Source organism: Netta rufina (assembly GCF_964035555.1).
Source record: "Netta rufina genome assembly, chromosome: 3".
NCBI lineage: Eukaryota > Metazoa > Chordata > Aves > Anseriformes > Anatidae > Netta > Netta rufina.
This window is the reverse complement of record NC_140125.1, coordinates 46,594,167-46,616,901: the sequence shown is the minus strand read 5'-3', so window position 1 is coordinate 46,616,901 and position 22,735 is coordinate 46,594,167. Positions and strand designations below refer to the sequence as shown.

General features: G+C 45.9%; 1 protein-coding gene across 1 annotated transcript in view; it reads right to left on the bottom strand.

Annotated features, from left to right (window-relative positions):
- The window catches only part of FRMD1 (FERM domain containing 1), a gene marked incomplete at its 3' end in the record, with an annotated part of 35,636 nt that extends 22,104 nt beyond the window's left edge, over positions 1-13,532 (bottom strand). Inside the window, exons 1-3 of the mRNA XM_084284762.1 lie at positions 13,507-13,532; positions 7,041-7,201; positions 1,829-1,919 (exon numbers count right to left, since the gene is read on the bottom strand). Coding sequence (XP_084140888.1) covers positions 1,829-1,919; positions 7,041-7,136 — 187 coding nt within the window. The 5' untranslated portion in view covers positions 7,137-7,201; positions 13,507-13,532. The remainder of the gene's footprint in view (positions 1-1,828; positions 1,920-7,040; positions 7,202-13,506) is intronic.
- Between the last annotated feature and the right edge of the window lie 9,203 nt (positions 13,533-22,735).

Below are 22,735 nucleotides of genomic sequence, written 5' to 3'. Positions count from 1 at the left end.
GGAAATCAAGTTGGGGAAAGGAAAACAAAAGAGTTCCTTTGCTACAACTCTAAGTAGTAAGCCTGGAGCTACTTAAATAAGTGATTAAAAAAAAAAAAAAAAAAACTCTCCCACAAGACGCCAGTCAGCGGGTTACTAGACTTCTGTGGACTGAAGGCAGGTAACAGAGGTGAGCAGAAGCAAACAGGCCACGGTTGCTCTGTCTCTCAACAGTGGGCTGCAGCTTTCCAGGTGGCTGTGGCCATTCAGACTGAGAAACTCGCTGCCGATACTTCTCTTCCTCCTGTTGTCTGGCCCCAAAAAGCCAAACAGTTTTTTAAACAAAGGAACAAACAAACAAAATATCCCATTCCTCATCCACAATCTTGACACCTGTTGGGGTGGAGGAGATGCCAGGGTGAGCTCACAGAGCCTTCAATCAAGCAGCTTTACAAACTAAACTACATCAAACAGGAGTGAGGAATAGACAGGAAAACAAAAAAGGAGAGGTCAGTTCAGGCTACAGGGCTCCTGTAACCCTTTCCCTTGTCATTTTGCTAAAAGCATTGTAAAGAATTAGCTCCTCTAAAAAAGAAGGGTGTTTTTGAGAAGCAAGAGAGATTGCCTATGTTTAAAGCTATAGGCAATATTCTCTTGAGTGCCACACAGGGCTGCCTGGAAGGCAGGGGGACTCACAGGAACACAGTTGATTTGTGGAAAAAAAAAAAAAGGCTAAGAGCATTCAGGTCTTCCTTACTGGAAGAGGAATAAATATTGCACTGGTTTAAATTCACAGATAAATTTGTCACCTACTGGTTTAGTTATGTAGATGGAGTCTCTTGGAGACTCTCCAAACCTTATGGAGATAAACTGCTTACTCCTATCTTAGCTTCAGTGCTATGCTCAATAAAAAAAAAAAAAAAAAAAAAAAAAAAAAAGTTGTTAGAGAAAGAACATAAAGGAAAAGGAGACAAGTAAACTCGAGAAACAAATTTTCTCCCATGCACTCATAAGCAGGCAAAAGAAACCTCATTTAGAAGGATTCAAAGAGTTATTCCCATTTCACTAATAACATCCAGAGATGCAGTAGTAAACACTAAAACACTTGACAAGAAATTTTTGGGGAAGAGAAGTCCATTCCATGACGACTGTTCACATTTTGGAAATGTGGGAAGTCAGAATAAGGAGGACAACAGACCCATTACTATTTTCTAGTACGTTTGTGGGTGGGGAGGAGCTGATAAACACACCGGTCTGGAAATGTAATACCTCCTATCGGTTTGCTCCTTTGTGGCATCACCTTACACTGTCCCCTGGTCAATACAAGACATAGGACCAAGCAGACTGGACTTCAACTCACAGACTAAAACGTTTCATATTTCCCACATGGTATTTCAAAAACAGTCCCTCCCCTAAATGCATTCAGTACCCTCAAACCATTTAAGTTTCCTCCTCCCATTCTTTGCGTGTGACTTCAGAAGATAAGTAACACTTTCAGCCCCAAAGTCCCTTTAAAATTCACCTCCTGACAGTTTTGAATTCAAACAGTGACAAACATGTTGGCTAGCAACTTCGCTACAGGAGAGAAAGAAAACCCCACAAAGAGGTAGCACAGAAGAACAAAGGAGGAGAACAAAAGGGCCCCCTTCTCCCAATTTGTCTGCCCGCATACCAAAGATCAAAAGAGTGCCGAGAAGCCTGCGCGTAATCTACATACTTTGTGACCTTATTACAATCGAATTCCCCGCAGGCACGGCCAGTGTGTGTATATGCACACACTGTAAATACACACAAGCGGGCCCTGTGGAAGTTTGCCAAGTCATTTGCTCTGTGCATTGAGTTTGCTTACTTTTAACAATGCTGAGGCCAAAGAAGTGAGGCTCTTTAATCTTCACTAAATCACAAACTTGCTGAAAGAGCTCCTGTCCAGTGGCTTTGACCTGAAAGAAATAACCAATCCAGCGTTACAGACAGCTCACACACCTGGATGGACCAATTCTCCTTCCTTACATTGGCCAACAAGTTTTTGGGTACTATAGCAAAAGAACCCCCAAAGAACAAGGTTTGTTTTCAGTATTATTTCTGTCACAAAATAATTACCAATGTGTTATTCTCATTCCTTTACATTGCAAAGCGGCTCAGCTTAGTAAGACATGAATTAAAGTTTCCTATTTATTAGCAGGTTTGCATAAGGAGACCTTGGACCACATCTGGAGCACTAGTTTTAGGCAGTGTCTACCAGGTGACTTGCAGGTGCTCTCACAGAAAGCATGCTTCTAATCAGAGAAATGAAAACACTGCTCTCTTGTAGAAATATTTTTTCAGAGGTTAAGAGAAACAAAAAAATAACTTTCATTCAGGAGAACTTTAAAAACATAAACACCCAAACAAAACCAGGACTGCATTTCTACACTGACCAGAAATACCTTGTGGGGGGTACAGATGAGGTTGCTCTGTACCCCACACACAGTGTCCCCTGCTGCCTTCTGGTCACACAGCAATTAACATCTTCATTTGCAGAAGCTGTCACCAGTAAGGATGCGTGGCAATACGGCACAGTTACTGACTGCTCCTTCCTATCAGGGCTGCTTGGAGCACAAGCTCCCGCAGCAGGGAGGTGATGCAGCCTACCTGCATGCACAGACCTGGCTGTGCACAGGCACTGGACAACTCCCCCATTGTGTGTCCTCCCACCTACAGCCTCGTTTCCTCTTGCCCCATCATACCACTTTAGGAGCACAGCCCAGACTAACAAAATCCCCAAGCCTCAGAAGCGTGGGGGAAGAAGTTTTGATGCAGAGCAGCTGCAGAGAGCAAAACAGCGCAGAGGCAGACAACTTGAGTGCAGCCCAGGCTGCAGCCAACTGCAGAGAGGTGAGCAACGACCTCTGAATTTTGCTGTGGCACCGCTGGACAATGCCGAGCAGCAGGAGCTGCCTTCCTCAGGTAGGAAGGTACATTCACAGCAGCAAAGAAAACAGGGCAGAACTCCATTTCTGAACCCACCTGCAATGTAATCACCAGCACTGCCAAATTCACTGCCACATTAATTCTTCAAGCGCTTTTAAGCCTGGCAGGCCGTGCTCCCCACAAACCAGCTGCACTCTTCTCCCTGCCCCAGGATGTACCATGTCACTAAATATGGACAGTGGGAAACTGGAGGTCATTTAAGTATTGTTTTTTTCCTACTTCTTCTTGACAATGCATCACCAGCCACTCACTATTGCTTTACCCAGAGCTTTGAAACCTGCACTACACCAGCACAGACACACGTATGCGCCCAGCATGTGCTCTAGAAGGGGAGGTGATAACGCACAACTCTGTAAGACCCAAAACCGTAAGGGTACAGTCTCACACCTAGAAGCAGCATTTGCTCAGCTGCCAACAACACACAGATGTACCTGGCACAAAGATCTGCCTCCTTTCTTAAAAAAACAAGCTCTTTGCATGCTCTCCTGTCTGGGAAGGGCCAAGAGGTGAGCTACCTGTAGCCAGAACGATTACGTGCACACAGCAGCCACCACCAGCACAGGACTATGTAAATCTGTATGAACAGCTGTGTTCTGTAAGTGACATGCCTTCACACCTAAGGGAAGGCAGGGAAGAAAAACCTGCTGTAACATACTCATTCCGTGAGACGAACACTGGAACATTTTGTGACACGCGTCTCAAGAGCAGCATTTTAATCAGGTTTCTTGCACAGCAGGTATGTGAGCTACCACCTCATCCATTCTCCTTTTGGCACTTTCCTTCTGCATCCGGTTTAACTCCCAGTCTTCAGAGCTATGCAATACTGATTACACTTGCAATCTCGGTTCCCTCCTCCTGCATTCCCCTCTACTCAAAATAACCAACATCTCCCTTTGCATTTTTCACATTTGCAATTTGTTGGCCATTCCTCCCTTTGCATGTGGTTTGTGTGCCAAGCTCCATCCCAAACACGCTGTGAATCATTCCTTCCCCTGACAGGCTTGATACTCAGCTTTGCTCCATGTCAGACTCAGGGCTTCTTTACATGTGAAATTTAGTCCAAAGTAAAAATGGGTTGAGGTTGTGTACACTTCTCCAGAGTCGTTCTGTATGCAAGTATTCATATATGTTGGTTACCCATCTCTATTTCCTTCACCTATATACTGTAAAACACCAGCTCTGCTGCCCACAAAACAACTGGAAGACTTCAGACCTATGCCTGCCACCCCCAGCACACTGACCATGCCAGACTTCCTCTCCTCCCAAGTTTCTGCTCACAGTCCCATCTCCCCTGTGCCAGCTAGGCAAGAGGCAATGTCTGCTGTGGGCACTTCTGAGCTGCCTCAGCACTGGTGGTGCCCCGCTCCTCTCATGATGCAGTCTGACCCCTACTATTCTAGGTCTCTGTCCTTAATTCAAATTTTAATTAAGCACTGAAGATGAGTTTGAGAAGTGTTATTGAAACAGTCACAAAAACTAGTTAATATTAATCAGTATCAGGTTCAAAACTATCAGAGAAGGCAGAACACAGAGAGAAAGAACATTGAACAAACTGGACATTGCTCCAATTCTTATTATTACTGATACACAGTATTTTGAAAACAGCGTTCTTCCTCACCATCCCCTCAAATTATCCTACACTACCAGCATGGTAGTATAAAATTAAGATATCTGATGATGGGGGAACAATTTTAAAATGGCTCCTACTCTTCTCCCTTCAATGTCAGTACCTGTGGAGGGCATAAAATGAATCCATTTTAAAGAACGGGCTTCTATCTACATGCAACCACATAAAACACACATAGGAAAACTCTTATCTGGAAGGATGGAATTTATGAGAGGGGGAGAAAGGAATTATGTGCATAAACCCTTTTCTTATCAGGGAAAGGATCTATAATTTATTCTGCTGGTAAGATAACAATTCCTACCTACCTCACTGAGCTGCAAGCTTATTTAATATTTGCATTCCATACTGAGGAGGTTAAAAGGCTTTGGAAATCCTAAGTAGTGGCATTATTATTCTAATAAATGCACAGACTGTCATCTGTGGTTGTGCTAATTAAATTTTGGTTCTACTAGTATTACTAGAAAATTGCCTTGATGTTCCTTTAAAAAGACCTTACCAGCTGTGAAATCTTAATTTTTGTTGTTGTTGTGAAGGGGCGTTGCAGTAAAACCCGAAGCCAAATGAAAAGCTGGATTTGGTGACTTGCCCAGTTGTAAGAGGTTGTGTTTCACTCTCTATGCAACTAGGACACAACTGTGTTTTGAGGACTCATGTTTTGACCCAGACAGATATTCTCTTTCACACCCAGGCACCTCCACATATGTATTTTCACACCTTCATAGTCGCTGAAGTAAGAAGCAGCAGAAATGAAGGAAAACATCTTTAAAAGGTCTATTGATGGATGTGGTGCCACAGATCCCTCCAGAGTAAGGGGAGCAATACTCAAGGACCCTTAGCTCTCTGCAGGGACTGCAGGAGGGAACAGGGACATGGCACCTTCTCTCCATTCCCACAGAGCCCAATGCAAAAGACCATTTCTTAAGCTTATTAAGTTGCTGCAGCCTGGGGCACTTCACAGTCACATTTTAAATATAGGGTATAGTTATAGCTGCCTGCCCAGGTGAGCATGAACAGAAAGCTCTTGCAGGAGGAAGAGACTGGGGACAAGACCTCTCTACTGGCCATGCCCCTGCTGCAGCTGGACAATGGCCCCAAGATCCCGGAGCCTGGGCAACCCCACAGCTATCATGTCCCATTATGGGCCAGATGTGCAACGTGGCACTTAAAGTGCCTGCCAGGGACACGTATTGGGACCAGAACTGGAGGAATGAGATCAGAAAGGGTTCAGGGCATCTCCAGTGTAGCTACTGCTCATCTCATGCCAAGCCAAACCAAACGGCAATGACATCAGCCCTGCTCACATGCTGCTCTTCTGCACGCAGGTCTGCGCCACAACAGAGGCGGGGCAGGCTCTGCTATCTCCCATCTTCAGCCTTGCTGATAAAGGCTATAAAAAGGCGAGATTTAGGGTCAGTCTCAACAGACCATTACCCCCGGCCTGAACACCTGCCTGCAATAACAATTAGATCATCGTTTTGTGGCTTGCACAAAAGCCAACAGATTGCTGTCATCTTTGAGGCAGTAGGTGGGCTGGATTTGAACTGATGACCTAGAAGCAAAGAGCTACAGGTTTTGTTGTTAAAGCCTTGTTCTGTCCAGCCCTCGTGGCTGTTCCCATTAGCGATGCCACTTTTAGGCACAGCAGTAGGAAAATTCCTACGTGGATTTTGAAGATTAGCACGAATGCTTTCAAAAGCCATGTTTTCAGTCAAGTGCTTTAAAGAGCGGCTCGCCTCACCTGTCGTCTTCTCCCCTCCCCGTCCCAGGGGAAAACAAACACAAAACACAGGGCAAACCTCAGCAGCCCACACGTGAGCACCTGTACACACTGGGCTCTGTCACCTGAGCACAGAGCGTGTCTGCCAATGGGTTTCTGACAGGGGGAGGCCACGAGCCCCACGGTGGGCACGGGGCCGTGCCGGGCAGCCAGCCGGCCCGGCTCTGCCAGCGCTCCTCCCGCACACGCACTCACGCGTTTGAAGCGAGGATCAAAGAAGGGAAAGCGGCTTACCTGTGGTTTGTGTGTGTACAAGTACTTAAGGAGAGGGGGAAAAAAAAGAACCTCAGTGGCTGTTGACACTGCCATAGAGTCTTTGAAAGACACCGACAGGCTAGCAACGCCAGAAACAGCTGAAAGGCCAGAGCAAATGGTGTGCATTAGGTGTGCTGGCCAAGTCATCAGGGCGTTTCAGGTTCAAATTTAAAAACCCTGGATTACTATTTACGGCAAAAACACTCGGTGAGAGCTAAAAAGAGTAATAGCAGAAAGAGCAAAGGAGACCCCCCACCCCAGAAGTTTTAAGTAACTCTCCCAAGTGTTTCACAACCACTTGATTAAAAAATGGAGCACCAATTACCCCGAGCTGGCTAACAGCCCTTGGGTCAGCAGACCGGCACCAGCAAGCTTTGGAGGAACAAGACAAGCTAACACAACCAGCCCCGGCCCCCCTCAAGAGCCACTCACCCCCACGGTCAGGCTGAGCTGCTCCCGGTCGGGCAGGAAGACGCAGACGCTGCGGCCCTCGGGCTGCATCCTGCCAGACAGCAGTGCCCTGCTCATGCTGGGCAGCTTCGGCAGCTCCTCTCCTCCTCCGACAGCCGTCAGGCTCCCTTCATCCCACGCACCTGCCGGGAAGGTGAAACGTCAGCTCCATGGTGCCCAAGGGCCCTGAGGCCACAGACCCTGTTGGCGCGGCTCAGCCCCATTGCTGGCCGCAGGCGGTTGTGCTGTGTTGGGAAGCCAAGCCCTGGTGGCACCTGCGGCATGTCCCCACCTCCCGGCTCACCCACTTTACAAGGCCACCTTATAATGGTACTGCAGAGTAAAACGGGCAGAGCCAACCTTCACATACCCTCAGAGTCACACAGGGGACCATAAAGCAATCAGGTCTCCTCAGAATAACAAACCCGAAACGAGATGGAAATGTACAGAAGCGATAAGCGTGATGACACCACAAGCTGCTGCCCGAAAAAGCCTGTGAGAAAGAGGGAGCATCACCTTCGTCAGCTGCAAGAACGCCTCCTTGCTGTCACCGAAAGAGGAGGTTTCGGCAACCTGTCAGCACAGAGGACTTCATCCAAACCATCCTCCCCTCTTCCCAGCCCTGCTCCCTGGGACTCTGCTGCCCTCGTACCTGAGCTCATCAGCTCCCAGGGCTGAACTGCTGCCTCACACCTTTTGCCTCCTCACCAAGCCCAAGCGGCACAGCTTGGTGCTCTTCAGTTTCAGACAAAAAGGCAGCAGCCTGGGAGCTGCACAAGCTCCTTAGAGCTGAAGCTAAGATCATCACAGAAATACGAGAGAGCAATTCAGCTCGTACCCGGGAGCACAGCAGCCAGCATCTCCTCCCTGTTATGTGAGGTTAGGGGGAGTTCCCCCCAGCTACCTCTTGCCACCTTCCTGCTGGTGGTCACAGCACAGCCAGCTTAAACATTACAGGTTTTCTGTTTCGCTTTTATATCAAATACAAGATCTGTAAGACACCTTCTGCAAGTGTAAAAGCTGCTCCATGCACATGCTTCCTTGAGCTGGCGTATACAATGCTTCCTAACAATGTTTTTTTTAATACAAGTTCTTCTCCAAGACAGAAAGAAGTCCTATATAAGCATGCAAAAATTACATTTACTGTATTAACAAAATAAGGACAAGGAGTTATTAAAGGATCATATTTTTACTTATTTTCAAAATCAAAATTAAACAGGAATTAAGTTTTTTTAAAAAGGAGATTGGTCTAAATTATAAGCATGCAGGAAAGACACATTTGACTTTGTGGATGGGGACAGGTAAAAGCTTCCAGTCAATTAAATACTACGAGAAAAATCTCTCATTCATCTTCTCTTACTGATATGATTGTATCGATGAGCTGTCCTGCGTTTCAGGCTACACACTATTAACAGCTGTATATAAATAACAGACGTCTGCAGAATGACTTGAGCGCGACAGGTCACTGTTATTATTGTCAGCTGATGTCATCCGCTCCATAAACTTTATGGATAGCATAAAGATGTCAGAGTATGAGCTCAGGCTTTCCAGCAAAAGGAGGTTTCTTGTAATTGTCAAGCCACTGCACTGTGGCACACGTTCTCACTCGCAAGGAGAGAACGCACCCAACAAAGACATTCATGCAGCCTGTAACCAAAGACAGAAAAGTTAAAAGTAACTGTAAGAACACACACAGATATTTTGCTGTGGATAACTCAAGAAACTGAATCCCTTTTCCTCACAGCCTCTAATTAAAAAAGGCTTCAGGAAAGTCTTTTCCTATAGCCTTGCACTTGCTTTGTCCCCTTGATTTATTACAATAACAACTGTAGCTCATGGGAGAAGGAATGTAAGAAAGGATGGGGAAAAGGTGTTTTTCTTTTAATGTTTTAAAACAAATGAGCTCATCAACCCCACAACAGCAGGTAAGACATTAAAGAAGTGATGTCCTTAATCTGAAGGGGGAGGTCAAACACAAGCCTAGATCAGCTTTCTCTTCTTCAGAGGTATGCCAGAATGTGATAAAACATAATGAATCATTAACTCGCTAGCATTGCATGTTTACACTTTAAAAAAAAAAAGTTGTGAGCCAAGAATAACTGCCCAACGAAAACAAGTGGCCAGAAGGAATGCTCTTACTTAAACATCCACAATTTCAGACTGCCCATATGCCATTCTTTTGTTTACCGCAGATTCCAACCTCTTAACCTCAATTAAACCCTAAAAGCTCCGGCAAATGCACGGCAGATGAATTAATAAAAGCTGAAGTCAATCATTGGCCTCTGCGACATTCTATGGTTTGTTTGTTTGTTTGTATGATTTTTAAATAAAACCTCACTTCAGGTTTTTGCTCCTGGAGAAGTGCATTTTGAAATGTAATTGCTTGGTCAAAGGCCCTGCAGCCTATCAATGGAACAGTGAAAGACTCTATTTATTTGTATTCTCCTGGTATCAGTCAGGAGTCTTATTAGTGCTTGGAGTGACAGCCCAGTTTATTTAGCACTGTTTATTTTGATTCGATTTTACCTAAACACACATGTACCAGGGCTTCGGACAATAAGCCTGTCATTACTTTCAAGACTCTTCTGATTAAACAGCTCAAACGTGGCCGTAAAAACTAATTAGGAAGAACCCTCATCTTCCCCTCCGCTCTCCACAGCCCCACAAGCTGCCTCCCAGCACCAGAGCAGAACCCTAGCATTAGTTTGGTAGAAGCAGGAACTGCTGGAGCCAGCAGCACAGCAGCAGCAAGAAATGGAGTCCTCTGGGGGAGGAAGCCATGCAGGACCCTTCCTGCTTACTCGTTAATTTCCCCCCTCTGGACTTTCACGGGTAGGTAAATTTCAAACCCACCTTTCTGTTTTGGGGGAAAGAAAGAGTTACAAAAAGCAGCACAAGCCTCTTCTTCGTGATTTCAGGTCCTCAGATTGAGCCTGTATGAAAGGACTAGCCCGTGCACTTGCACTGATTTAGTGTTCTGCATGAACCTGTCTTACAAGTGCAGCTCCATTTTGCATCAGCCCAAAGCCAACTGTGAACTGGGTCCTAATCCTGGATTTCAGCCTCCTGGACTGCCATTGCCACACTCGTAGGGGATAAAGCAAATGGATGAAAGAGCAGTGGGCTGTCAACTCAAAGCAGAACAAAATCCTCTCATCAAGAAAAAAAGCACACGTAATTCTCTGTTTCTCCCGAAAACATGCTGGAACATAAACTGGAAACACACTTTGCAAGGCTTATTACAATAAAACATCATGGGAAAGCTGGTTTTGCTACGGCTGACTGAAAATGAATATTGAGCATCTTCCTGACGAAACTGGAGCACACTGGCCCTACAGAGTCCTGTCAAGAACCATCCAGAAATTTTAAGACTCTTCTTAACATTTTTCAGATACTACCCAGGGACATCTCAGGCTCCGAAGACAACCAGGCTCAGACTGCAGTTTCACAACCAGCTTAGGCAGCTCTACTCAACCCAGCCGTGCAGCAAGACAGACAGACAGCTGCCTGGAAAGAAGCCTGCCTTTGGGCAGCAAGCCACAGATCTGGGAGATGCAGCTGCAGCAGGCCGCCTGCATCTGCTACCGACATCTGTTAGATGCAACTACAGTCCTCTTGCAGGGACAGGATGTGGGCCCAGCTCCCACCTTTGCATTTTCAAAAGCAGCAGTGGCAGATGCCTCCAAAACCTGCAGGGCTGTGGAGCCCTCACAGGTATGTCCTCACCACATACCGTTTGGGACAGATGGGGAAGTTGCTAAGCATTGGCCTTAGATGCCAACCAACATCCTTTTTCTTTTCTTCCTGTACAAACAGCCCTCTCCAACAACACTGAGCTTTAACAATAGAGAGGAAAATGCTTTGTCCTGAGTCCCCATTGCAGGATTAGACACAGCTCTTAGTTAGGCATGACTGCCCACACTCCACCTGCATGCTGTGAAGCTCCCTGCCTCAAGTCAAGTAGTACAAGTGACTGCTGGAGTATGAAGTGCACTCTGGGGTTTGTAACTCTTCTTCTTTGCACTGCGCCTCCCACACCATAGCCAGAATGCTCGGGAAGAAGGGTTCTCCCCAAATTCCCCACTCCTAACCTGGGACCATGCTGCTACACTACGTTGTGGGCTGCTCTAGTCCTTCTGCTCAGAGCCAGCTTTCCTACATCCTGGTGCTGTGTTCTTTGGAAGCCAAGTGACACGTTTGGGGGCACACATCAGACCTTACAAGCCAGTCCCCAAAGAGAGGATTAAGGCTCAGGTGAGGACAGAGCACCAAAGGATGTGCTACAGCAGCACGTGGAAGTGAGAAGGCTGTGTGGGCAGGACCCCACAGGGTGGCTGCCATGCTTCCACCTGGCTGTCCCCCGGGATGAAAGAGCAACTCAGCCGTTTACTCCCCACAAGGACAGCCCAGCATGAATCATTTGGGTTTAATCCTCCCCTGAAACCACAACTGAATTCAGGAGTCTTTGAGAGAAACAATGAGCATTACAGCCTCCAGGCAAAAAGGACTACATTTTCCCATCACGTCCAAGTGTGCACCTTCCAGTTTTTGTACACAAAGGTATGCAGCCTTTTAAAATGCATTATTTTAGCAAATACACGCAAAGACTAGCAATATACATTTGAAACAATATCGAAACGTTAACATATGCAGCGAGAGCACACGTCCTTTTCAGCATGCCTTTTTCCTGGGAGGACATTCTCCTGAGAACATCAGAAAGAGCAATGGATCAACAGATCCTGCCTCCTCATTGATTGGCAATGTAAAAATAGCATTTATCCATCACGTCTGACTACCAACGTGAAGTTTCTTATTACAATGAATTTGTTTATTTCTGCACAGTCTATAACTGGACTCCTTTTACCAATTAAGAGTCACTTGCAGGACTTCCTCAGGCTTCATGCATCAAGCACACTAATTAAAGCTTATGAGTAAGTAGCAACCAGGAGAATCAACTGGCTTATGCAAATGCAGAAGCATAGGAAAGAACGAGTGAAATACAGGACAGCACGCAAACCAGCCTCAGTGTCCATGCCAGAACATGAAGGCACTGCCAAGAAAGCCAGTGCAGAAGTGCAAAGTTGCATGACCAAGGCAGCATCACATGAGATCTTTCCAAGATTAAGGGAAAAGAATTGTTTGAGCAGCCATTCAATCACAGCAAGCCTGCCTCCATGCAAACACAGGGGCACAACTCTTTCGAGACAGATCCTTACAGAAAGCTCATTCATGGGCATACACTGGCAGAGCCAGGAGCGCAGTGAAGAAAGTGTCAGGCATGGTCTGGTGCCTCAGAGTGAAGGAGAACAACAGGAGATACTTTGGGTTGCTCTCCCTGTGCACTTCTGCCAAGTACTGAAATTTCTCTTTATTACAGACTGCTCATACTTTGTACTGATGTGAAACAGGAGAGGCAAAGCATGGGCAGAGAGCTGTGCCAAGGGCTTTATAACAAGGAGAGCAGGCTGCCTTCCCTGCTCCTGCAACTGTCAGGATGTTTCAGCAGTGCAGGGAGAGCACCAAGCAGTGAGACCTGATCTCTTTTGTAGAGACTCAGGAGAAAAGCACTTTCTTCTATCATGCTACTTAGAAACAGGTGAGGTCTCAGGACCCAAAAGCCTATCAGCTAATTCTCTAACCAGGCACATACTCATTTTTCAAGTCTATCAAGGCTATAAAGTATAAAGGTGTGTAGTTTTTTTGTTTTGCTTTGTTTTTTCCCCCAAACAAGTTTATTAAACACTTGTTTATCCTATTATTTAAACTCTTGTTTAATCTATTAAGTTCAAACACCTGACAGACACTTCTGCAAGACTGCCTGTGCAGAAAGCCTTCTACCACACTTGCATTTTTACATTTGAGCTGGTTAGCACTGACTCGAACAGACCACTCACCGCCAAGATATTTTGCAGAGCTGTCAAAAAAAATAAAAATAAAAATAGTTCTCACCAAGATCTTACAGCAGTTCTAGAAGTAAACAGAGCACGAAGTATTTAAAAGAAGGCATCGTTACAACTAAACAGGCAATACCTGGAGTTGCAGGGCGAATAAGAACAGACATGTTTTTAGCAATATATTATGTAAATGGCTCTTGTGAAGAGGAATAGTCTTTGTACGAAGTAACAACTAGGTAAAAAAAAAAAAAAAAAAGGGAGAGAGAGAGAGAGGGCTTACTTCTTCAAAGGAGAAAGCTCTCTGCTGGTCTCACGGCACTGGAATCACGGTCTAAACGCCCAGACCAACTTCAGGCAGGTCCCCCCAGCCTGCTCCCAGCTTCCTGCCCACTGAAAGCACAGCCGGTCCCAGCTCAGCGCTCCCCCGTGAGCGTGCAGCCGGACGGAGCCAGCAGGGGCAGCGGGGTCCCGCCGCGCAGCCGTTACCGGCGGCCAACGGCTGGGGAAAACCGACGGCGGGACCCAAAGAGCGAAGAGAGCGAGAACGCACTTACAGGGAGCGGTCCCCTTCTGTGGCGACGCTGAATTGTGCAAAAAGAGAAGGCAAAGACCAAGCAGGTGCAAGAAGCGGCTCAAAGACCCTCCCCGTGCCGTTCCGCAGCAGCCGCTCCTCCCGGTACCGTGCCCCCCCCCCAGCCCCACTCACCGCGGGACGGCAGCGCCGGCCGGGCCGGGCCGAGCAGGGGGGGGGGCTACCGGGGTAGGGGGCGTGGCCAGAGCGCCCCGCCCGCGCCGTGGCGCCCACGTGGAGAGGCGGCCCGCACGCCCACCTGGCGGCTGCGTCGCGGGATTGGCGGAGAGGGGCGGGCGGTGGGCGGGGCGAGGCCGCGGTGCGCTCTCTGGTTGGTGGGGGGCGCCGTCAATCCGCGCGCCTCGCCGCGGGCGGTGCTGAGCCTGAGGGGGGCGTTGGGGTTAGGGTTGGGGCCGGGGCGGTTACGCCCGTTAACGCCCGCTGAGGGGAGGGCTGGGGGCGCCTCGCTTCGTGGCTCAGGGAGCGTGGCTCCGAGGTGGCCCGGTGGCCAGGTGTATGTCCCCATGCCCCGTGCTGTGGCTAAGCCGAGGCTGCTCCAGCCGTCCTGCCAGCCACTTGGCTGTGCTGAGCAGCCCAGTGCGTGGTTCCAGGGGCTGGTAACAGCTCCCCTCTGCACACACAGATGTCCCCGTGTCCCTCCTTCTCTCCCTTTGCTCATGGCTGCAGCACCTTCCTTGTGCCGGCTCTGGAGCACTGCAGATGCTAAGCCGATCCAACTCACTAAAAGGGCAGAAAATCGCAGGTTTTTTTGGCTGGAAGAGCAGTCTGCCGTGCTGGTGATTAGATGGCCTCAGGGAGCGATCCCATCAGGCTGCAGTCAGCACCTTTCAATGTCATCCCCTGTGTCTCCTCACTTGCTTTCCAGCACGGATTTCAGAATTGAATGTAAGGACAGGGAATCTGTTGCCTAGATTTAGGCTCTGCTGTTGAACTTGTTCTTATATAACCTGCCCAAGACAATGCGTGAAGCTTGCAGCAAAGCCAGCACGGCTCTCCGGTGCCAGTGGGGCTTTCTGTCAGCTAGCTCGGAACGGGAAATGTGAGCAACCAGCTCTCAACAGTTGCCGCATGCTTCTGGGCTTGGATCAAAGAAAACATTAAGCTCGCTTCCAAAATCGTAGTTCATCTGCCTGGGACAGGATCCTTTAGCGGGAGTGAAGGACTGCGCCTTGCCTGCTGAGGCAGGGCTGTGCTTCATGGCATGGCATGTTAACCCACGGTCCTCATCACTCCCTCAGGAACCACAGGGCTCTCACAGCTGAATTTCCTTCCCACAGAACCTGAGGAGAGCAAGGAAAGCATGGGTCAGCTGTGGCTGCCAGGCTAGCTATGGTCAGAGTGGAATATGTTAGAGTATGTCAGGTATGGGACTGTAAATAGAAGTCTAGTAATTATCCTGCATAGCTGGTCTCCGAGGATTGGCAGACTTTGTGTGTCTCCCTAGAGAAAACAAGCAGCGTTTTGAGAAACATCAGAGCTGCAGGAAAATGGAGATAGCGTTAGCTTGTTTGTTTTTGAAGGAGACATCAAAGTGTTGGAGACTGGAGATATCTGTGTTCCGAGGAGATACCACTTCGCCTTCTGAACGTGTCGACTCCAGCTCTCCTACCTGCGGTGCAGATAAGCAAGTTCATCCAGCTTGCTCTGTAATGGGGAAGCCAGAGGGGGGATTTGTGGAGGAGTGCTAATAAACTGGTGTCTTCATTCAGAAAGTAGAGCTCCTTTTGTAAATGTGTGTCTCATGCAGAGTCTCACTGAAGTCATAGGGACTCCATGCAAAAGTAGAAGTTTGCATAAGCAGATGTCTTTGCTCATGGTCTCGTCTGCACTGCATGTAGATGAAAGGATTTCACAGTGTAAAAGGGAAAGCTGGGGTTTGCCTTCACGGTCATGGAAAAGAATCCCTTTCCTCTTACAATAATCTAAAAAATGCACGTAGGAAATAGTTTTGTTACTAGTTTATTTTCTACCTCACAAGAAGCACTGCGGCTCAGGGAGAAACTTGTTTGTAGTGTCTAGAAACAAAGGAGTTTTCACTAATGATCTCTGGGAGCTGAAGCTGGCTTCAAGCTGTTCAAGTCATGAGAGGATGACTCAGAAGTCAGAAATTCGAGGCATTCTTATGGCTAGCATTTAATCAACAGGCAAAGTGTTGGGAAGTAAGCAGAAGAAATCAATGGCAAATCAAAGAAGAATAGGTCAGCTATTCATTAGAGAGAGGATTGATCTCTGGGTTATTAACAGAAAAGAGGGCATGAAATGAATCCTAAAGAAAATTTAAACTAGCAGTGGCTGCAGTGAACTGACGGGGAGCCTTTTAAAAAATTACTTGACTTTCTTGCATGAAAGGCTGCTCCCGGTACTCTGCACCCTCCATTTAAATCAGTCAGATCCCTGCTGCACATGTTATTGAGACTCCCCAAGCATAACACAACTCTTGCAGTGGCAATAATTATTTGTATATATTTGTCATTGTGTATACAGACATCGTAGATATTACACATGAGATGATAATAATCTGTTCTCTGTTAGCATGCATGCTGAGGCAAAATCTTATTTTGTGATGTTTCAGCACATGATAGAGCTTGATTTTGCTGTCTTTCATTATTCCTATAAAATCATCAATGGCGTAGGGCTTTTATAATTAACATTGCAAAATCTGGCTTACTTTTGACCTCTGGGACAGGGAATTGGTGTTTTTTTTGTGTGTGTACGTTTTTTTGTTTTTTTTTTTAACTCTATCACACGTGTCTATAATAGCACGCAAACAATAAACAACACTAATAAAATTGCAGGGTGGTTTACAAGCTAATAACAGTATTTGTATTATTAGCTATAATTAGTCATTATTATACCAAAAGCTGTACATAATACATAGTTATAATTGATGAGTTTTGAGATGTCAGTTTACATTAAATAAGAACCAAATGTGCTGTATGATGACCATCACCCACACAATGCTGCAGGCAAGGCCAAGGTATAGCTCTGGAGCTAAAAACTGCTTGTTCAGGACTGGCTCCTGTGCCAGGGATATGCCTTGTGACTGCGAGGAAGTAGGAAACAACTTTGCATTATGGCCTATTTTATCTGGTGTTTTACAAGCAGTGTGTAGCCAGTCTTTAATCCCAGAGGATCCCTGTGTCCTTCCTCCTTGTGAGGTTTGCCATCGAAACAGAGACACCTTCAGGCAGTAAGAGAGCAGCTGCTTACCAGGGCTACCTAACGCTGCAAAGCTTTGGGAACCGTGTGGGCAATCTGGGCAGGCAGGATGGGCTCATATGATCCCTTATGATTATAAGGGATCATTTGACCCTAAAGTGCAGAGATTGTAACTCTGACCAAATTCCCAGAGCCCTTTCCTGCTGCATTTTGTGCTTCCTTTCAAGGTTTCCTAACCCAAGCTGCACGCAGGCCTGGACCTGTGTTCATTATGCAGCCTCCTGAGATCACATGGCTGCTGGCCACGAAGAGTTTAAATCACCTCTCTGGTAGTGTTATCTCTAGCTAAAAACACACAAGCTGTTGGTGTGAGCTCCTTTTTGGGATCACAGTAATGCCACTTCCCTACATTACATAAAATATAATGATCTGTAGCAGTTCTTCCCCATCAGGGTTTGTCAGTGTTTGATACAGTAATGGCACAGGAGGAGGTGACTTATCTGACCATGTGCTGCAGTTTGCATTGCGAAGTTTTAGTTACATTAACTTTAAAACCACTTGAGTGCTGTTAATTCCCTGCCCAAGGATTCTTGGTGCTTATTGTGTTAGTGCTAGACTTTGATCACAACATTAATTATACATCTTTTGCATGGCAAATATATACTTCACGTTGTCCACTTACTGCTTAAGGAAAAAAAAATCTCTCCAGCTGTCTACTCCGTGCAAGTTTTCCTCTCAGCCCCTAAGGACAATCCTGCCAAAGCCACACTTCCCAGAGGAGTAATGGCCTCTGCTCTAGCTGATGATACACAGATGATATGTTTCACATGGGCTTTGCTTTTGCTTTTATATTCTCTCAGCTGTGTATTTGTTTTTGCTCTATTTTGAATTACTTTCTGTATTATTGTTCTCTATTTTTTTCCTTTTCCTCTCTAGCTTAAATATTTTTAATGCAAAAGGAAAAATAACACCACTAGCTAATGGGAGCAGCAAGGTTTTGGTTACAAAAACTAACTGACTTTTGAAATAATTTGGAACTATTTTCTCTGCTTAAGCTTTTTTTTATATATATATATATATATATATATCAAATACAGGTTTTATTTTTCAACTGAATATCTGTTTTACATATTCATTATATTCATCTGTGTTCTTTTATAGATCAAATGATTGGAGTGCCTGCAATTGCAAAGTGTTAGAGTAATGTTAGAGGCAGCAGAACCAGTAAGGATTCTCCTATACAATAACTTTTTTTTTTTTTTTTTTTTTTTTTTTCCATGCCAAAAGCAGTGTCCTTTCTCATTTTCTCATTTTTTGAGAATGTGTTTGTGTGTTCCCTCAGATTCACCCCTCAGCAAATCGGGATGTGGAAGAAATGTAATCTTGGCTGATGCGATCTTGCCTGCGGAGCGCCTTGTGGCTTCACACAAAAGAGAGCTGGTGTTTCTGGTGGGGGAATGGGGAGGGGGCCTGCAGTGCATCAGGAGGTAAACGTGCCTGGGAGCAGCTCCACAAGCTCCAAAGTCCTACGTGCAGGAAACAATTGCCTGAACAGAGGCCACTGCTTGCAAATGCCCTGGCCTTTCTCTACCTCCTGCCACCAGGCAGCATTTCGGGTTCCCCCACCTTGGGAAATGTTGAGCCTGGATGAGAAAACACTGGAAAAAAGTGGGGAGAAAACCAACAATGAGAATACTGCACTCTAAATTTGAGGGAAGAGAATAAATTTCCTTATGGGCTGTGTCATTCTGCTCCTTAAATAAGAAATGGACTATGAAAAGGGGGAGGGGAGGGGGCTGCATTTAGGCTGAATATTTCCATGAAGTAATGGCACAAAGACGATTTGAATTACCCACAGGATGAATTCAGCCTGACGTGTAAAATCTATTTCTACCATTATCGCTGCTAACCTAAGCCTATTCACAGATAATTACAGTCAAGTACTTACCATGCTCTTGCTCATCTGTTTTTCCCTCCTGCCCATTTAGTAAATGCATGAGTTATGCATTAGCCCTGGTATGCTGTGTCAAAGCAGCAAGAGCTTTGACATTAGACAGCAGGAGTGGAATATAATAAGGCAGGAAATAAACAGTGAAATCTGTAAACAAAGGGTTGTAAAAATAACAATTAGAAGTCAGTTATGTTCCAGTAAGTGAAGATCTTAGACTGAAGCAATTTGAATTTACAAGTGTCAGTACAAATGTAGGTCAAATTTAGTATCTGGCTAAAGCATGTTTCTAATTTTTGTATTGCTCGAGGCAAAACATGAAGAAAAGGCATTGCCTCTACCTGACTTAAAACCCTATTGTAAGTTGCAAGGAGTTATCTTCTGCTGTACAGATACATTGCTTGAACATTCTTGTTCTCCTCAGCATGTGCAGGATAAAATTTCTAAGGTGCCTAGGTCCCGCTGCCTTCCTCATCACATTACCTGTGCGGTGAGCAAGGAGTCTGGATGAAATCCCAGCTCCGGTGCAAAGCCGGGGATCATGGCCAACAGCGATGTGATATCTGCTCATAGTAGACGTGACATCAGGAGAAGTGCCCTAGATATGGCATCAGTTCCCAGAGAGCGTATTTTGAAGTAAACGAGTGAAAGAGGTAACTGGGCCTCATGGCTGGTGAGCGCTTTCGGAGAAGCTGGGTGGGTGCCCCGGGGTAGGGGGTGAGCCAGGCTTTGCTCTCACCTCCCAAAGTGGGGTTGGACTTAAAGCTAGTACACAAGCCCCCGGCAGCCTCCTCCTGCTTCTCTTCCCCCTCTCCTGGGCTCTGCCTCTGTCCTTCACTGCTAACACCTTGCTGGTCAGAGGCTCGGTGGCCTGTAATAGCAGCCCTGCATACTTGTGTTTTTGCCTTGACGCTGGAGGGGGTGATGTGTCCCTTAGTGCCCAGACAGAACCATTTACTTGGAAATGAATGTTTCAACCTGTCATGCTCAACGAAGAAAAAATGACTTGTTCCTGAAAAAAAAAATCAGAGCTGACTGAAAGCTTTTATCAAGAAATATACTCACATTTCACCAAACTGCAATGGTTTTAGGGGCTGCCTGGAGGTGTTAACATGTCTGCTGCAACTCTCCTTGTTAAAGTATTTCTGAATTGAAAGCAATTTCATCACATTATAAACATTTCATCAAGTTATTAAAACAACTGAGGTATCTTATAAAAAGGTCTCGAGCACTGAAAACCCCTTGTAAATAAAGAATGTGGCTGTGAAACATAATCCTTGGTGGGATTGGTTTCTGTCCTTTAGAAGGGACGGTACTTTGAGTCACGCAAAGACAAAGTAAAAGCTGGAGATGAAGGGTGGGAAGTGGAGAAAAGCTTAAAGTAATAAAAAACTTGCACACGGGGGTTTCTAATCTGCAATGACTGCAAACATGTCTCACTGTCTTCAGTTTTGAATAAATCATGCTATCTATACCAAGGTTATCTCCTTTTGTCATCATACATCAAGTAAAGATGAGAAACCCAAGTCAGCCTGGTTCACTTACAATAGCTTCCAAAATGTACTTAGAAACTTGAAAGGGTAAGGTGTTCTCTAATTTTATGTCTGTATCAGTTATGTCTAATAAAACTGTTACTGGTATTGATTGCTTTCAATCTTCTGGTTCAAAATTGAAGGTTGAATTTTGAGGTGGGTGTTGTTTTTTGTTTGTTTGTTTATTTGTTTTTGTTTTGTTTTGTTTTGTTTTGTTTCATTGATCTCCCCACAGGAAAATGTCCACAGCCTCTTGGAAATGATCGCATGAAGAAATGAGTCCTACTTTTTAAAATAGCTGGTTCTATTCCTTCCATTAAAATGACAAAGAAAATACTCATCTCATAGCAATGAAAGCAATTTTTAGTGTTGTCTCTTGCCATCTCCATATAAATAAAGCAGGATAAAGCAGGAGGAAGCCCTGCTAGTGTGGAAAAGAGCTCCTTGAGTGGGGAGTCTCATTCCCAGTGGGCTCTGGGCACTGCCCTGGATGTAGCATTTGGTCAGGGTAGACATAAGCAGGTAAGCAAGCTGATAGAAGAGCTTGTTTCAGCAGCCACCAAAGCACTTTTAGCCAGGCATGGGCTCTTCTTTCTCAGGCCATTGAGAAACGCCGTAGTAAGGTGCATAGTACATTATAATGCCCACCCCATTTTTTTTCTTCTTCATTTGATTGTCTTGCTTTGAGATGACAAATACTTTCTTTTTGTCGTTTTTTACATTGCAAGAATTACAAGAAAATTAGAAATAGGTATTAATTTCCAACTCTCTGACATATGCCAGTTGTGTGAATCTGCATACATAAGGTTTTTGATTTACTGCATTGCAGCTCTACAGGGGCAAAAATAAGTAGGTTAAGTACTTCCAAGTAAATAGAGGTATCTTTGTCATCTCCACAGTCATGTGTCCAGTGCAGAAAGCCAGTCCCTGCCCTAATAGGTGAAAAGTACTTTCAGATACCTGCAGTGTTTTTGCTATCTAGGTGTTTAGGTCTTTCCCCACAAGCTCACCTCTGTGAAACAGAAAATAGTCCTTCCAAAATAATTTAGACTTGATCCTCCCATTTTACTTCATGCAAAAATATCTATGTGCCTGCATCCAACCATGTCCTATGTCCCAGAGGCAGCAGGCAACATCACTGCTGCCGATGTACTGGTGATGCCCATGGCAAAGATTTCTCTCTCATGTTGCCCACACATGACCTGGAAGCAGGGTTATCATGACCTGCTCAGGAGGCAAACAGCATAGCTCGCTGCTGACCATGTGGGCTAAGCATTGATCCTGGGTGGCAAGGGGGCAAATTCCCCCAATCTGTGTTTAGGCAGCTAATTTACAGTTTGGTTTCAGCTTACAGCTAAGCTGGTCCAGCCAAAAGCAGCTCTGCTCCTCTTCCTCTCCCTGCCATATGCTTCTGCTGCTTTGGAGTGCAGTCCAGTGACAGTACAGCTGCAGGGTGAATCGATCCATTTGGCCAACCCCAGAAGACTAATCCCGTGGAAAAAACGAGCTGTTTCTCTCACTATTGGCCAGATGAATCAGAGCAGCCTCCTTGAAGGTAATTGCCTGTCAGGATATGGGGAGGGATGGCAAGGACCCTGCAGCTGGAGATGTTGCAGTGGCAAACAACCTTTCAGCAGAAACCCGCTGTTAGTTAGGCTTGATAAAATATGAAATGGCACCTAACCCACTGAAATAGAAGGCTGAAATCTCTGGGCAGCTGCATGTTTGCTGCATCTGATATGAAGCAGAAGGGAGGAAGGGGGTAGCCAGGGTAACTGCAATTAGGAGATTAGTCTGTCATGCTCCTAATGGAGCCAACAGAGATGCTGCTTGGGGGGTGAGGGTGGGGTCCTCAGACTTTTTGTGCCCTGTCTCCTCTATTCTGGAAGAGTTTTGTGTCTTTATCTACACCTGCCTTTCCCCAGCTTACATTCCCTTTCCCCTGGATGGGGCACATCAACCAGTTAGAGAAGGAAACTGAAAATGCTACCTTTAGCTGGCCTTGGAAGGCCTGTCTCCCTTCTGTGACTGACCGTACAGGTTGTCTCACCTACAATTTGGCAGCACAAATAACTCTCAATAGCCCAGGCGTGTATTCCTGCGTAGGCATCTGACATCAGTGATTTGAATACATGTAAATAAGATCTCAGTGTTTGTGGATCTGGGCCTTAAGTATTTGATCTGCACTGCTCGCAATGAAAATTTGTAGTTTCTTGGTTAATCAGAGGTAAGTTGAGAGAGGGGTTTGAACATGAAACCCTGAGCATGGCACCTTCAAGTTCCCGACTAGAATATGGGGGACAGGAAGAAGCTTGCCTGAGTCCAGGAAGGAATGGTAAGCCTTGTGTTTGTTTGGATAAGACTTGGGGCTGTAGATACGACCTGGAGTCTGAATATTGGTATGTGCAGAGTAGTGGGACACAAGTCTTCATGAGGACAGGCAGATCCCTTAGTGAAATTGTCAGTAGCTGTGTCGATACTAATTTACCAGAGGTAAACATTGCATGGTCACTGTAGGTGCTCAAGCAGAGTGCAATCTCTTCTTTGCTGGG